At 43.7% G+C, this 16,746-nt stretch overlaps 1 protein-coding gene across 1 annotated transcript in view; it reads left to right on the top strand.

The window, feature by feature from the left end:
* ESPNL (espin like) overlaps positions 1-16,746 on the top strand; it is a 46,314-nt gene that overhangs the window by 6,567 nt on the left and 23,001 nt on the right. The window contains exons 3-5 of the mRNA XM_060242685.1: positions 5,489-5,675; positions 8,170-8,352; positions 9,179-9,408. Coding sequence (XP_060098668.1) covers positions 5,489-5,675; positions 8,170-8,352; positions 9,179-9,408 — 600 coding nt within the window. The remainder of the gene's footprint in view (positions 1-5,488; positions 5,676-8,169; positions 8,353-9,178; positions 9,409-16,746) is intronic.

Genomic DNA, 16,746 nt, shown 5'->3' on the forward strand with positions numbered 1-16,746 from the left:
AGAGAAAGAGAAGAAGTGACCCCCCTGGACAGGAGCCAAGGCAGGGTGAGCAAGCAGAGGAAAAGGAGAAGTGGTGTCTGGGCAGGAGGGGGGGTGGTGGAAGAGGCAAGGCGGGCGGGTGGAGAAACGACGGCCAGTCATGAGGTAGGGTAGGCAGGGGAAGCGGAGAAGTAGCGTCTGGGCAGGGGGGATGGGCAGGGGAAGAGGCAAGGTGGGTGGGGGAGAAATGATGGCCAGTCAGGAGGTGGGACGGGCAGGGAAAGTGTTTGGACAGGGGGGGTGGGTAGGGGAAGGGGCAGGGTGGGCGAGGGAAGAAATGACGGCCGGTCAGGAGGCAGGGTGGTCAGGGAAAGTGGAGAAGCAGCGTCTGGGCAGAGGAGGGAGAGTGGGTGGGGAAAGAAGCAAAGTGGCATCCAGGCCTGCCGAGGTGAGGTCGGCGAGGGAAGAGGCGAAGCAGTGTCCAGGCCTTGGAATGGGGGGGGGGGAGAGCACAAGCAGCATCCGGGCATGAGGAGGGGGTGGGCGGGGGAAGAGGTGAAGTGGCGCAAAGGCCTGGCAGGGCGGGGGAGAGGAGAAATGATGGCTGGGCAGGAGGTGGGGCAGGCCAGTGGAGGAAAAGGAGAAGCGGCATCTGGACAGGAGAAGGGGGCAGGACGGAGCTGGCGATGGCGGCGGGGGGGAAGGGAGGCAAACTAGGCAGTAGTCTTGGGCACCGGCAGGGGGGAGCCCAATTCGGCACCCTCTCCCTCCTGGCACCCTAGGCAACCGTCTAGTTTGCCTAGTGGGCGAGCCGGCCCTGCTTAAACCAATATAATATTTATCACAAGGGCACCGGAGGGCATAAATGATTTTTTGGTCCCATATGCGCTAAAGTGTGACAGTTTCCACGTATACCCATTAATAGCTATTTGGTCAATTTCCATAGTTTTAGAACAAATCAAGCAGTTTTGACATTTAAAATGCCCTGTAGGCAAACTCTGCTTAGGTTCTATCTCATGCCACATACCAGATCTAACAAGACTGTTGAATGAATTACTGTAGTGCTGAATTTGTTTTGCGCAGTTTTGATCTCCTGCTGCATCCTCCACTGTTTCAAGGAGGAGAGGTGAGTAATTATTCAAGCTGAACAAAGTCAGCTACTTTCAAAACAGAAACTAAATACCAAAAACTGAAACCTCTATGGAGTTTGAGGAATCTCTAAAGAAAATAAAACTAAGATAAATTAAGATATTTAACAATAAAACAAAATCCATCAGAACAGCAGCTACACACAACTGAAATGCCACCCATCCCAACCAGAAGACACATCTGCATTTGAATAAGATGAGTTTTGAAGTGAAAATGTACCCTTTCTTTTTCAGTGATGGCAGCAGGCACTCTTTTTAAGAGGCATTTCTTACTGAATGCCTCTTCCCAGATTGTAGTTTCCTTCCCACAGTTTTTATGCACTTGGATAGAACATAATTGGTTTTTTAAAATGTGTTTTTCCTGTTACGGTTGAACTACCTTCTTAGTTGGTTAATCAAATCAGTTATTTGATTGAACTAAAAAGCTACAAGCAGCAATTCTGCTGTTCCAGTGAGGAGAGATACAAGAAACACAGCTACCCTCTGCTGGCAAGGGGAAGCACCTGACACAACAATACTTCTGTCATATGGTTGCAATTCTTTTTCATAAGCATGTATTTTTGATCTAGTATCCACATTTTTACTGGGATATATTGATGTGTATGAATCTGGTTACATTTATTTCTTTTTTTAAAACCCTGTTTTCCCAGGGAGTACTCTAGGTGGCATACTCCCCCCCTCCAAGAACCTTCACAAGAACCCAATGAGGTTGGTTAGGCTAAGTTAGGAACAGGCCCATTTTGCTGTGATCTAGCACTGTGTTGGCTGCGCTTGTACTTGTGGTACTTATCCACTTAACCTGTTTTGACTCCCTTACACTCTTTCATAAGAATAAGGCTTCTTTGTCATCAATATTTTTTTGTTCAGCTTCCCATTCAGAATAGCTGCTTTGGCTTTGTAAAGTTTAAGTACCACAACAATAACATAGTTACAGCTATGATGTTTGCTGCTGCTCCTATTATTATTATTGTTGTTGTTGCTGTTGTTATCATTAGTATTAGTATTGCTAATGCTGCTTCTCCTCTTCCTACTTGTCAGCTGGTCATGACAATGCAATGTACTCAAAGTCTGATGCTTGCTATATTTTTCACAGCTTTGGGGTTTGTTGCACCCAGTCTACATAAATCAGTCATTCATTGGTGAGAATTTGTTCCTTTCTGTGTGGCTGTCCAATTCCCTGGTTTCTGTTTTCATTGGAATGCCACTTTTCATGTTAAAATGCCCATTCAGAACAATTTTGATCCTTTCTCTCAGTTACCCCAATTACCTGGACTTCTAATGTCACCTTTTGAACACATGAAGTGGTCCTCTACCAAATAAGACCACTGGTACATCTTATTTAGTATGCCCCCCCACCCCTGATCAGGAATGGTTCTCCAGGGCCTTGGGCTGAGCAACATCTTTCCAGCCAGTGTTCCCTCCAAGCTGAGCTTGTGTGAGCTTGCTCACAGTTTTTTAGCCTCTGGTTCACACATTTTTGTCTTAGCTCAGGAAAAATGGCCCCAGATCAAACTGTGTATGCAGTAGCTCACAACTTTAATGCCAGTAGCTCCCAAAGTACAATTTTTGCTCACAAGACTCCACAGCTTAGAGGGAGTATTGTTTCCATCTTGTGCCACTTGAAATGCCACTTGAGATACCAGGAATTGAACCAAAGACTCTGTATGCAAAGCATGCACTGTACCACTGATGCATGGCTCCTCTGATAAGGTAGCAAACTTTACTTAGAAGATGTGCACCTCTAGCTAATTCATGACATCTAGAAGTTCAAAAGGCATTGCTCCCTCTTAACAATAACAAAGCAGTGATGGGTAAAACTGTATCTGTTGAATTCTGTGCACCTTTCAGATATTTAAAAATATGGATTTGTTGGGGGAAAGGTAGCAAGCAACCTTATGATTACCACTCTTTAAAAGTCTGCTTAAGGTCCAGATACATTTTACTTCTGATCATTTGTGCATCTGGAATCTCTACAAATGGTGGTCATGTACGGTAGCTGAGTCTACAAATTAATCTGGGAATGATCCACTGTCTTCTCCTTCCACCAGGCCTGAAGCTAGGATGCTTGTCCTGAAGGGGCTAAAGGTATATTGTGGGTAGGAGGGGATCAATGCGGAACATCCAAAACTTAAATATAGGATGCCAAATACATTTAAAGTTATTTAATTGTATTAGGGATTGGCAATTGTATAGTATTTGAAAATAAGTTTGAAATGTTTGTTGGTTATCCTAACTACAGTTGCCAAGTCCTTACCTCTTGCTGGCAGGGGGATTTGTGAGAAATTCAGGAGGTGGCAGAGACATCCTCAATGCAATGATGTCATGTATAAATAGAGGTCATCCTGTAGAAAAGAAGGTGCAAGAGCTCAGTAGCATATCTCATTTGCATATGCCCTGGGATCTGTGTGCAGTGGGGAAACAACTCCCCACTGCATGCAGACCCTGGCTGGAGGTTCAGGAACTGCGCTTCTGTGAGCTCCTGCTGAATTCAAGACCCCTGTATAAGTTACATCATCATGTTGGGGACACAGCCCCTTGGAAGATGCTGGTGGCGTGGTGCCCACTCTAAAAAAAATAATAATAAAGGGAATTATTATTTTTTGGGGGGGCAATTGGGGTCTACTTGCACCTGAACTCCAAGCTTTAAATTTGGCATTTGGAGTTCAGGTGTGTGGCTGGTGACTGCCCCTCTCCCTCTGCTCTCCTCCTGCAAGTTTTAAAGGGTCCTCTAGCTGATTGGCAGGCCATGTGCTCCTGCCAGTCAGCTGAGGTGCTCTTTAAATCTCACAGTAGGGGAGGGAGAAGGGTGGTCTGGAGGGTGTGCACTCATTGTCCACAACACTCAAAGGTGATGATCAGGGCTTTTTGTGTGGAAAAAGTCCAGCAGAACCTCATTTGCATATTAGGCTACACTCCTGACATCACCATTGCTCCACACAGGTCTTTTTTGTGAAAAAAGCCCAGCAGGAACTCATTTGAATAGTAGGCCACACCCCCTGATGCCAAGCCAGCCAGAACTGCGTTCCTGTGCATTCCTGCTCAAAAAAAAGCCCTGGTGATGATTAGGCTTCCCAATCCACAGGTCCCAGCAGATCCCCCAATTTTACAGGCTTCCTCCCACCCCCCAGCCAGCTGGCTGGCCGAGGGAAGCCCCGCCCCCACAGCCATCACTTACCTCTAGATCTCCAGCAGGTTTAGAAACCTGCAAACAGGTCGCCTTACCTCTAGATCTCCAGCAGGTTTAGAAACCTGCAAACAGGTCGCCTTTCAAAATGCCTGTGTGTACCTTTAAAGTTGAACAGGAAGCAGGAAGTACTTCATGGGGAAGGGTCAATAGCAGAAACTCTTCAAAGCACAGTCCCTCCGTTTGTTTTGCTTTAGTTTTAGAGCAAGTAAATGGTGGGTATGATTTGTGTGTGTGTGTGAGAGAGAGAGCAGCTTAGCTAGGGCTGCCAATCCCCAGGTGAGGGCAAGGGATCCCCCGGTTTGGAGGGGCCCCCCCCATTCAGGGTCATCAGAAAGCTGGGGGAGGGGAGGGAAATGTCTGCTGGGAACTCTATTGTTCCATATGGAGTATTATTCCCATAGGAAATAATGAAGAATTGATCCGCGGGTATCTGGGGCTCTGGGGGGGCTGTTATTTGAGGTAGAGGTACCAAATTTTCAGTATAGCATCCAGTGTCTCTCCCCAAAATACCCCCCGAGTTTCAAAAAGATTTGACCAGGGGGTCCAATTCTGTGAGCCCAAAAAGAAGGTGCCCCTATCCTTCATTATTTCCTATGGAATGAAGGCATTTTAAAAGGTGTGCTGTACCTTTAAATGTGATGGCCAGCACTCCCTTGGAGTTCAATTATGCTTGTCACATCCTTGCTCCTGGCTCCACCCCTAATGTCACCTGGCTCCACCCCCAAAGTTCCCTGGCTCCACCCCCAAAGTCCACAGATATTTCTTGAATTGGACTTGGCAACCCTAGTGATGATTGGAATGCAGTTCTGGCTGGCTTGGTGCCAGGGGGTGTGGCCTAATATGCAAATGAGGTCCTGCTGCGCATTCTCTACAAAAAGCCCTATGTGAAACAATGGTGATGTAAGGCGATGTGGCCTAATATGCAAATGAGTTCCTGCTGGACTTTTTCCTACAAAGCAAGCCCTGCTGTCCACTCTCATAGAGGCTGTCAAGTCTGCTTTCTTTTCTTTCTCTGGGATTTTGGGACATTTCTCGATACAAAGGAACACTTCTCCACTGACCTCTTTTATTTCTTGGGTTCTTTGGAAGTTCTGCCTAAAACCTTTAAATGTGAACAGAAGTAACAAAGAAGTTCTACCACCACTTCTAAACTCAGCATAATTCCTTTCAACAGTTGTGTGAACAAGCAGACTCGGAGTGGAGCTACTCTGCTGTACCTTGCCTGTCAGGAGGGCCATCTTCACATTGTCCAGTTCCTGGTGAAGGACTGCGCAGCTAACGTGCACCTGAGAGCACAGGATGGCATGACAGTGTTGCATGCAGCTGCCAGTGGTGGCCACTATGCTGTTGTCATATGGCTGGTAAATGTGCTGTTATTTTGAATTGCAAGCAAGGTTTCTTGCCAATTTCAAGAGTGTACTACTCTAAATTATTTGTCTCTTAATCTGCAATTTGAGGTAAAGTACAAAACATTTAAATATACTTTGCATGACATATTTGATATACATAGTTTATTTTGAGGAGCACTTTCAAAAGGTTTCTAAACAAATAATACCTTTAAAGAGAAACATCTCTGCAACAACCCTGTCTGCTCCCTGAAGTACCAGTTACTCTGCCCAAGCCTACCTATCCCTTGTTCCTCAAAGCAGAAAAAGGAAAAGCAAAAGAGAAGAAAATGTCTTCCTGTAAAATGGTGATATTGCATGTATGCAATCCTGTGTACAAGATGTTTGGGGCATTTCCTACAGTGTCACACCAATGAAGGCTTTGGCTTTCACCCAGGCTGGTCAGATTTTTCCCAGTCATGTGACCCCCATTTCTCCAACTTTGCTCAGGCCTATGCTCCCCTTTCTTCTCCTCCCACCCAATGACTACATTCAACAAATCATAGCTCAAAAATCTAATAGAGAAATAACTACTGCCATTTTATCCTGGGGTTATTATTTGTTCAAAAAGGAATATTATTAAGAAATACAAAACAGAATGACCTGTTCCAGGCAAAAGCTTGATGAACTGAAGCAGATTGGGTCAGAGTAGTTTGGTTCTGGTGCTGGAGTCTTTGATTTGTATGTCTAGCCCCAGCCGCAGTTATCTGCTGCTTGCAGTATAATATGCCAAATTACTAAAACTGCATTTCCATGGTGTTCCTATTTTCCTGCTCTCTGCCCACTAAAAACAACTTTTACCACTTTTGAAAAAAGCCAAAGACTTGGACACTCAACATCCAAGTCAGTGGATTATGTAGGTTGAAAGCTCTTTGTTCTTTTTAAGATCAGATGGTAGTTGCTTAACCACTTACACATCTTAGTAATGCAGCTGGATAATTTTGCATGAAATAGTCCGACAGTTACTACTAACTGAATCCATATTAGCCATTTAATTGTGTGGATCATTGTAATCCTGAAGTGTAAGCGCAATGTTAAGTATAAGTATAAGCACAATGTTAATCATTCCTCCAGAAAACAAATACAGGGCTTTATTATCTTACTCAGTCATCCAAAATTGCTATACATTGACTCAGTTTAAGCCACATGTCTCTTATTCTCTGAAATGAGTGTATGTATTTATTCAACTGTCCCCTGGGCTATTTAGATAAACAAGAGTACAGTGTGTATGGTATAGGAAAGAACCATTTACTGTTAACAGATTTGTAGGATTTTTGCTGCACTGTAAATTTCAGGGAAAATACTGATATTTCACAATGCTTATTCTTCATCAAAAATCCCAGAAATAAATTTGAAAGGGGAAACTGCATCCTTTTATTTCACTCTTTCCTGCAATGCTTCATTTTTACTTGTACACAGCTCAGGCAATGCAATCTTGTGATGTTATGACAGTCTTTCCACAAAGGCATCTGGTTTTAAAGCAAAATGTGCCAGGCATGCCTGTGATCCAGGTGAATACAAAGAAAGACATGGTTATTGTGATAGTTCTTGTTTTACTCTCTAACATATGATTTATGACTGATGGCTTTTCATCATGAGATACTTTGTTTTTCCTTTGGCTGTACCTCACTTGTGATTGCTGGGTCATATGAAGACCTATTTTCATCACTTCTTTCTGTACAGGTGTGTGGGTGTGTGGGGGGCATATTGTCTTCTAGCCTTTCCCAATGCATGAATTGGTTGAGGACACCTGATTCTCTTCCATAAAATAAATTCACCAGGTGCACATTTCAGCATACTCAAGGAGTCTGGTTATTCTTTGAGCCTCCACATGTTGAAATAATCTTGAAAACAGAGCCCACATGTATTCATCAAGATTACAAGCTAAAATGTTTGCATACCACCACAAACCTACTACAAGTTACAATATGCAGAATTGCATCTTGGTCTTAATGCAGGTGATTCAGGTACTCCATCAAGGTACTCCATTACTGAGCATCAACAAAGGTGGATGAACAGAAAGGCTCTTTTGCATTAAATCAGGACTCCTGTTACTGAAAACCAGCAACTGTACAAATGTGAGCTGGAGAAGTCAATGAATGAAAGGATAATATGATCATTTATAGATCATGTGCAATATTTAAAGCATTTCACATACATTATCAGTGTTCTCTCTAAGCTGTGCATGTGGCAGCCACTCATTAATACAGGGAGCCCCACTCAGCAAGTGGTCTGGAGCCACCCAGGATCTGGCACTGCCCATTGCCCATTTTAAGATTACAGCAGTTATATTGTCTCCTCTGTTGAGGCAAACCTGCCTAAGGTAATCTAGAGAATTTGTGGCAGAGAAAGATTTGAGCTGGAAACCTCCCAGATCTCAACTCAGTATCTTAGCTGTTATATCACATCTGTTCCTATCACACAATCCTCACAGACAGTTCTCATGAACCACCCCTTTTCTTTTGTGTAGGGAACTTTCACTGACATCAGCCTTGGAGCCCAAGATGAGGAAGGAGCCACTGCACTCCATTTTGCTGCCAGAGAAGGCCACATAGCTATTGTGGACAGACTATTCCTCATGGGAGCTGAAGTGGTGCTAGACCACTGGGGAGGAACCCCTCTCCATGATGCAGCAGAGAATGGGCAGCTGAAGGTATGTTGTGATACCATAGAATCATAGAGTTGGAAGGGGACTTCAGGGTCATCTACTCCAACCCCATGAGTCTAGTGAGGAAACAAAGGGGTGGGCAGAGCTCAGACTGCAGAAGACCACTACTGTGGTCAGTTTCTAGAGTAGGCTAAACCTAGTGGTTTGAATAATCTGATTCTGTGCTCTATGTTCATATCAATGGAATAACCATACCTGAGGTTCCAAATAAGAAAGGAATTTTAAGAGGGGCAGAGTAGACATATGTTCAGACATATAATGGTGTGTCCACATATAAGAGTAATCCTGTATGTGGAGGTCATCCCACCATATTAGTCCATTATCTTAGTATTCAGTGTACACCAAGCAAGGTAATGATTTTTCTCATGTTTCTTCAGTCCATAAAATGCTTCTTTTTCTTTTTTAAGCAGTTGAGATAATCACTGCAGGGGCTTCTATTCTCCCACCTTCTGAATTGCAGCAGGTTTCTGCTGGGAAACTTGCTTTTTCTGTGGTTAGACATCAAAGATGTTTCCCTGGTACCACCTGTGCTGCCTTTAGTTAGCAAATGAATTCTTACCTGGTCTATAGATGCAGCAGAATGGGATGGTAGAATCTTGAGGTGGCAAAATGCTCCTGTACCATTTCTGCTTGGAGGTGGGGAGAGTCACTTTTTTACTGCTTCCTCATGTAAAAACTTTGTGCAAATAGATAATTACTACATCAAAAGTTCTAACCTAGGTTTTTGTGTGCCATGCTAATTTTTTTTATCTTACAGGGAATTATTAATGTAGAGGAACTGATAGTACAAAATGGCCTGTTTTATTTTCAGTGCTGCCAAATGCTTATCTCCCACCAAGTAGATCCCAGGATATGTGATAGGGATGGCTATACTGCACGAGACCTGGCAGAATACAATGGACACCGGCAATGTGCACGTTATCTGCAAGAGGTGGAGAAAATGGTAATTGAAACATTATTTTATATTTATACAGAGTTTGTCTTCCTTGTGAGACCCTGGAACTGCATATCAGGCTTCTACTTTGTAGGCTATTTTGCCAGGTAGGATGTGCACATAAGAGAGAAGACAATCATGTCATGAGATGCGTTTGTTGTATCCCTTTTGAAAATGCAGTTTCAGCCAGAAGCATATTTAAAACAAGTTAACTGGTTTAAATCCTGTGATCCATGGATGAAAAGATTGTAAGATCTCCCCCTCACCCCTTTCCTCCTTTCTGGAGCCCTTTACAACCCAGGGAAAGAACAAAGTTTGAGTTCAGGGGCACCTTAAGACCAACAAAGTTTAATTATAGGTATAAGCTTTATTCCTGTGATCAATTGAACTAAATGGACTAATAAGCATATTATATATTGTTTATTTTATTTAATTACACTATTCTCATAGGGACTCAAGGTGGATTACACAAAGTAAGTTAGTATGCTCAACAAAATGGGACATTCAGTAACCAAAACATTAGGATTTTAGAAGTCTGAAAACACCAGAAAGAACTAAAACATAAGTTTTAGCATGACACTTTAAGCAGTGCAGAGATTACATAATAGGATCCCACTTACAGTAAGTTATACAAAGCAGTACAGACCACAATCCCAGTCATTTATCCAAGTAAGTCTATGAACCATTTTGTACAGTACAATCCAAGTACCTGTGCAGAAAAGCCCTCTTGAATAATTTGGTTTTGCGTAAATTGTGGGAAGCCACAAGAGTGGGAGCTTTCCGACCTCCTTGGGCAGACCATTCCAGAAGAAAAAGAAGATATTGGATTTATACTCCACCCTTCACTCTGAATCTCAGAGTAGCCTACGATCTCCCCCCTCCTCCCGCAACAGACACCCTGCGAGATAGGTGGGGCTGAGAGAGCTTTCACAGAAGCTTCCCTTTCAAGGACAGCTCTGCAACAGCTATGGCTGACCCAAGGCCATTCCAGCAGCTGCAAGTGGAGGAGTGGGGAATCAAACCTGGTTCTTCCAAATAAGAGTCTAGGCACTTAACCACTACACCAAACTGGCTCCCCAGTGGGAGAGCCAACAGGTGGGAGTCAACAGGGAAAGCACATGTACAGGCAGTTGTATTGGTCATATGGCTTCAGTGGGGAGGGAGGATGAGCCAAATTGTTCTTTTCACCTTCCTACTGCAGCCACCTGACTCAGAAAGCTGTTGTCCACACAGGTCCCTCATCTCTGGGAACAGCTTTCTTAGGATGGGGAAAGCAGGAAAGTTCCCACTATCCTTGTGCCTTCCTCTTGCCCTTCACAGGATCCAACCCAATACTCGTAACAGTTATTGGGTATTACAAATATATTGCCATTCTGAAATTTAAACCATGAAAACCAACTTGAAGACTAAATAATTTTATTAATAAAGCATGAACTTTATTAATAAGAGACCAAGTCCTACGAAGAAAGGTTGAAGGCGCTGGCCATGTTTAGCCTGCAGAGGAGGTAGCTGTGAGGTGATATGATCACCATCTTCAAGTACTTGAAGGGCTGTCTTATAGAGGATGGTGCAGAATTGTTTTCTGTGGCCCCAGAAGGTAGGACCACAACCAACAGGTTGAAATTAAATCAAAAGAGTTTCCAGCTCAGCATTAGGGAGAACTTCCTATCAGAGTGGTTCCTCAGTGGAACAGGCTTCATCGAGAGGTGGGGTGCTCTTCTTCTTTGGAGGTTTTTAAACAGAGGCTGGATGGCCATCTGATAGCTGTGAGGATCTTGTGATTTTTTTTTGGGGGGGGGGGGTATTTGTGAATTTCCTGCATTGTGCAGGGTGTTGGGCTAGATAATCCTGGAGGTCCCTTCCAACTCTATGATTCTATGATTCTAACTTTTGCAGGCTATGGCCTATTCAGCTATCAAAAGAGTAACCATTTGCAACAAGCAAAACTTGAAGGCAACTGTGCTGGTCTATTAACCTCCTCCCAAGTCCCCCCAAATTGTTCATTACTTTATAATGTCATTACTTGGTTGTAATAAAAGGTGTGACATGACTGTTACTTGCTTATTTTTTCTAACAGAATAGCACAGCTATTTATGTTTATCTGGAAAACCCCCTAAATTTAGTCATTCAAAAGAGGAATCCTAAAGCAGAAGAAAGAGGGCCTTCTACCACCTAACAGAGGGACTTCGCTTTCAGAAGCTGTGTACTCTCTGACCACAAGGAAATGTTGCTCCATTTGGTTTTCGTAGCTTTTTTTACATAGTGCACCATAATCTATAACTAACTCCCAGCATTACTAACATAAGGACTGCCATTTTTTTTGCTGCTGTGTGCCTTTCAAGGGACCTTTGTGTTTCTATTAGCACTAGAAGCTGGCTCAAATTACATTGCCAAATGGAGAGAACAACCATTGCTTACTTCTCTGATGCAATCCAAAATCCAACTAGTACCTTACAGTGTCTAATGTGTATGCACAGTGTCTTCTTAGGGTTGCCAGGTCTGGGTTGGAAAATACCTGGGGACTTTGGGAGTGGATCTGGGAGAGGGCAAGGTTTGGGGAGGGGAGGGGCCTCAGCATGGTACAATGCTGTAGAGCCCACCCTTCAAAGCAGCCATTTTCTCCAGGGGAGCTGATCTCTGTCAGCTGGAGATTAGTTATAAAAACAAGAGATCTCCAGGCCCCACTTGGAGGCTGGGATCCTACCTTCATTATAAACCAGAGACCATGAGGCTTTTTCAACAGGCATTGAAACATCTCCCCCACACCCCTTTTTTGGTACTGAACATTCTGCCTGAAGAACTGTTCTGTGGATCTCAAAACCTTGCCCATTACTTCGTAACATTATAGCTGGTCCTGTTAAAAGGTATGACACTGTAGAGCTAGGCAACAGCTAGTTGAAGGCAATCAATAGATTGTTTAAAAGCAACTGTCAAGAGTCATTCCCCTGCACAGAGAAAATGCAAGCTTATCTTGAGTATGGCTTTATATAAAAAGTTGGTGATGCTTGCTATAATATTAGAGTTATGCTGAGTAGGCAGATGATAGTCATGGGGGCTTCCTCTCTGGTTTGGCTTGCTTAGCTGTGTCTGACAGCAGCAGAAAGCCACATCTCTTGGTATCATATAATTAGACGTGTCAGTCACTGAGTGATTCTTTTGAACCTTTCCTGTTTGACTCCTTACCTTAGATCTGGTTGACCCATATCTATTCCCACCTGACCCCAAGGCCTCTGCCATCAAACTCCATGTAAGCACATGGAGACTAGAGAAAGAGGGCTTGCACAATCTTCAGCAGCCACTCAAAGCTGGAACAAGAACCTGGCTTTCTGCTATAGCATTGAAGGAATCTAATCTGTGTCCCTCCTGCCTTTACAGCTATTTTTGGTTTGCAGTTAGTAGAGCGGAAAATTTTTGCCTAAGTCCCTGGCTGAGGGTGACCAGGCAAGCACGCTGCAGAGTGTTTTAGCTATCTCTGCCTCTGTTAGGACATGGATACTAGATAGCAGTTAACAGGCAACTGATCAGTGATGATGAGATAAGAAAGGTCCAGAGGAGTTCATAGAGCTCTCTTGGATGAGAATCTTCAGCTAGATTTCCAGCTGTTTCCATGGCTAACATTCTTTTGGTGTAAGAGGGCAGGCAGAAGCACAATGGGGCATTGGGAGTGGCACTGCAGTGAACCTGAGAAGCTGACACTGAAATCCTAAGCAAGCACTCAGGTTTCACTGAACAAAGCATAGTAAATCCTTGCCATGGCCTGAGATTTTGAATACGGCCTTCTGAAACCAGAGCCTTCTGTCACCACTCAGTTTCCCATTAAAATATTAATGGAGAAAAAAAATCTTTCCAGAACACTCCTTAATATTGACTAAATCAAACAGCATTGCTCACAGGAGCTCTCTCTGGGCCACTTTTTGTTCACATATTGTGTGTTGACACTGTTGTGGGGGAGAAGGGAATGAAAGCAGCATCACTGATGGACATAATCAGATTTCATAATGCTGTAGTTGTGGTTTGAAGCTGGCTGTATTTATGTACATTGCTGCATTCAGACATCACAGATAGGGTTGCCAAGTCCAATTCAAGAAATATCTGGGGACTTTGGGGGTGGAGCCAGGAGACATTGGGGGTGTAGCTATAAGCAAAGTTGTGACAAGCACAATTGAACTCCAAAGGAAGTTCTGGCCATCACATTTAAGGGGAGCACATACCTTTTTAATGCCTTCCCTACATTAGAAATAATGGATAGGGGCACCTTCTTTTGGGGCTCATAGAATTGGACCCCCTGGTCCAATCTTTTTGAAACTTGGCAAACGTTTTGAGGAGACTCATCAGATGCTACGCTGAAAATGTGGTATCTCTACCTCAAAAAACTGCCCCTCCAGAGCCCCAGATACCCCGGGATTAATTCTCCATTATACCTTACGGTCCAGCAGACATTTCCCTCCCTCCCCCCCCCCCCGGGTGTTTCTGATGACCCTGAAGATCTGGAGGGCTTCCAAACCAGGGATCCCCTGCCCCCACCTGGTAACACAGTAACACAGGGCAACCAACCTTCACACTATGCAAACGACCTCTGCAAGGATTGTGCAACAAATAAGGCTCCTTTCACAGCCATGTTGTTCTGCCTCCTCCCCCCCCCCCCGCTCCTCCTCAGCCTTAAAGACACAGAGATACCATCCAAAGACGAAGGCTTTCTCATTTAGAGAATGAAGCCTCCTGAGGGGGAAAGGCACATGATGGCTGTGGGAGCGGGGCTTCCTCTCGCCCCCCGGCCAGCTGACTGGGGGCAGGAAGGATCCTGGGAAAGCGGGAGAACCCCCGCTGGAACCTGAGGATTGGCAAGCCTAATCACAAATGAACTCTTTGGGGAATGGCAAGAACTCTGTTTACTGCCCTTAGATACTCCCTGCCTCTTCCCTGTGTGCAGAACACAGCTTTGAAGGCTTCCTGGTTTTGGATAGGGCAACCTGAATTAAACTCTAATTTGCCGTGATGCATGAATGCAGGCACATGGGCAAAGTGGAGTTTTTCTTCCTCCTACAAAGAGGAATTATAAGCCATTATTTAATATGTTCTCAGTTTGTGTGGAGAAAACTTGTTCCAGGTGGCCTGGGTGCCTATATTTGAACATTGCAGGGGTTTTAGTCAAGGTATTGCTAATGAGGCACAATTCAAATTGCTGGCTTTTACTTAAAGCTCCTAACACTGCTGGTGGAGTATCTGAAAGATTTCTTCCTGCCTCAGCCTGCATTTTCATCCACTGAGATACTCAATAGAGGCCCTTCTTTGGATGCTCATCCTCCCTCACAAGTGGAGCAGTTGATAACCAGTGTTCCCTCTAAGTGTGAGCTAGCTCACAGTTTTTTAGCCTCTGGCTCACAAATTTTTGTCTCAGCTCAGGAAAAATGACCCTAGGGCAAACTAATTTATGCAGTAGCTCACAATTTTAATGCCAGTAACTTGCAAAGTAGAATTTTTGCTCACAAGATTCCAGGTATAGAGCCTCTTCAGTTGCAGTGTTGTGTTTCTGGAACACCATTTCTCAAGAGACTTGCTTTCACTGTTGATATTCAGCAGTCGTTTAACATTTGTTTAATGGCTATCAACTACTTCTGTCCATGTTGACAAAAGGGAACAGGGTTGCCAGCTCTGGGTTGGGAAATACGTGGAGATTTGAGGGGGGTGGTGGAACCTGAAGAGAGTGGGGTTTGGGAAGGGGAAGGACTTCAGTGGGGGTATAATGCCACAGAGGCCACCTTCCAAAGCAGTCATTTTCTCCAGATGAACTTATCTCTATTGCCTGGAGATCAGTTGTAATAGCAGCTCTCCAGCTATCACCCGGAGGTTTGGCAAATAAGGCAAAGTGACACGGGGAGGTTGAGAACCTGGAGATAACCATGCACAACTATACTAATTAATACAATGATTACTCTGAAATTATTACACCAATTGTATGCTTCTGCTAATGGTTTTATAACACTCACTTTGCAATTATTATCATATAACACCTGTTATAATATTACAATTGCCTTAAACAGTGAATTCCTATACAATGAGTAGGATAATCATACAGAGTCCATAAACATTCAGAATTGATTCCTCTTCGTCAGTATCATGGATAAGAAAGGTGACAATAGTTTTTCCAAGAATAAGTGACACATTTCCGGTAACAATATAGGCGTGTTTCGGTAGAAGAGTCCTTCATCTGACTATTAATTTTCCTGGAACTAAAAACACATAATATATCACTCTATGTGTCTTATTCATCACAATAAAGTGATTATGGAAGGCTTCTCACACTCACCCAATGCTCAGTTCATGAAACATACAACTTCAATTTCCAAAGCATAAGGGTTCTCGCTCACAGCTTAAAGCCATGCTGAGCAATTCCCTGGAACTAAACAAAAAGGTTTTACTAAGTCTGTGTCTTAAAAATGACCTTCAAACATAAGAAACAGATTTTGAAAATGAGTGCTAGGTGTCAACATCAGGAGAATTCCGTGCCTTCTGTGTCCTGTTTGTTGGCCCTTCAAGACAACTGATTGTTCAATAGGATGCCCTAGGGCTTTTTTTATAGAAAAAGCCCAGCAGGAACTTATCTGCATATTAGACCACACTCCCTGGTGCCAAGCCAGCTGAAACTGTGTACCTGTGTGATTCCGCTCAAAAAAAGCCCTGGAATGCACAATCCAATGGTGCAATATGATGCTGGACTAGATGGGCCACTGGTCTGATCCAGCAGGGCACCTCTTATGTTCTTGTGTTGTTCTGCTTTTTCTTAGGCTTTTTTGGGGGGAGGAGGGGAGGGAAGCTAGTTTGGTATAGGCATCCACAAGGTATTGCGCATTATTAGAAGTGAAATGAAGCAAAGCATGTTCTTTAGTCAGGATCAAGGATGCTAAATAAAACACACTGGAAGAACGACTGTGACATCCCCCCTTCCCTTTTGACATTACTTCCCCCCCACCCACCCCGTCCTTATTAAGGGCCCAGATATGTTAGTCACAGGTTTGCCACCATTATCTTTGCTTATTCTTACAAAAGCCCTGACCTTCTTAACACAAGGTTCCCTTTCTCTGAGACACCACCAGGCAGGGCAATCCATTTCCCTCTTCAGCTGCATTTCCAATATATTTCCCCAAGCAATTAGGGTAGGGAACTAAATACTTCTTCCCAGGGCTTTTTTGGTAGAAAATGCCCAGCAGGAATAATTTGCATATTAGGCTCCATACACCCCTGAATCAAGCCAACCAGAACTGCATCCCTGCTCAAAAAAAGCCCTGCTTCTTTCCTTTTAAAGTTCCTACTATATATATAGTAAGATATATAGGTCAAGGCCTGACTGATTTGTGTGCCGATAGGTTTGTTACTGAAACACTTCACTCTCAGTAAGCATGGGTGTAAACAAAAAAGTTAACAATTTTTAAAAAAACTTTCAAGCC

This window comes from Heteronotia binoei, chromosome 6, assembly GCF_032191835.1.
Source record: "Heteronotia binoei isolate CCM8104 ecotype False Entrance Well chromosome 6, APGP_CSIRO_Hbin_v1, whole genome shotgun sequence".
Classification (NCBI taxonomy): domain Eukaryota; kingdom Metazoa; phylum Chordata; class Lepidosauria; order Squamata; family Gekkonidae; genus Heteronotia; species Heteronotia binoei.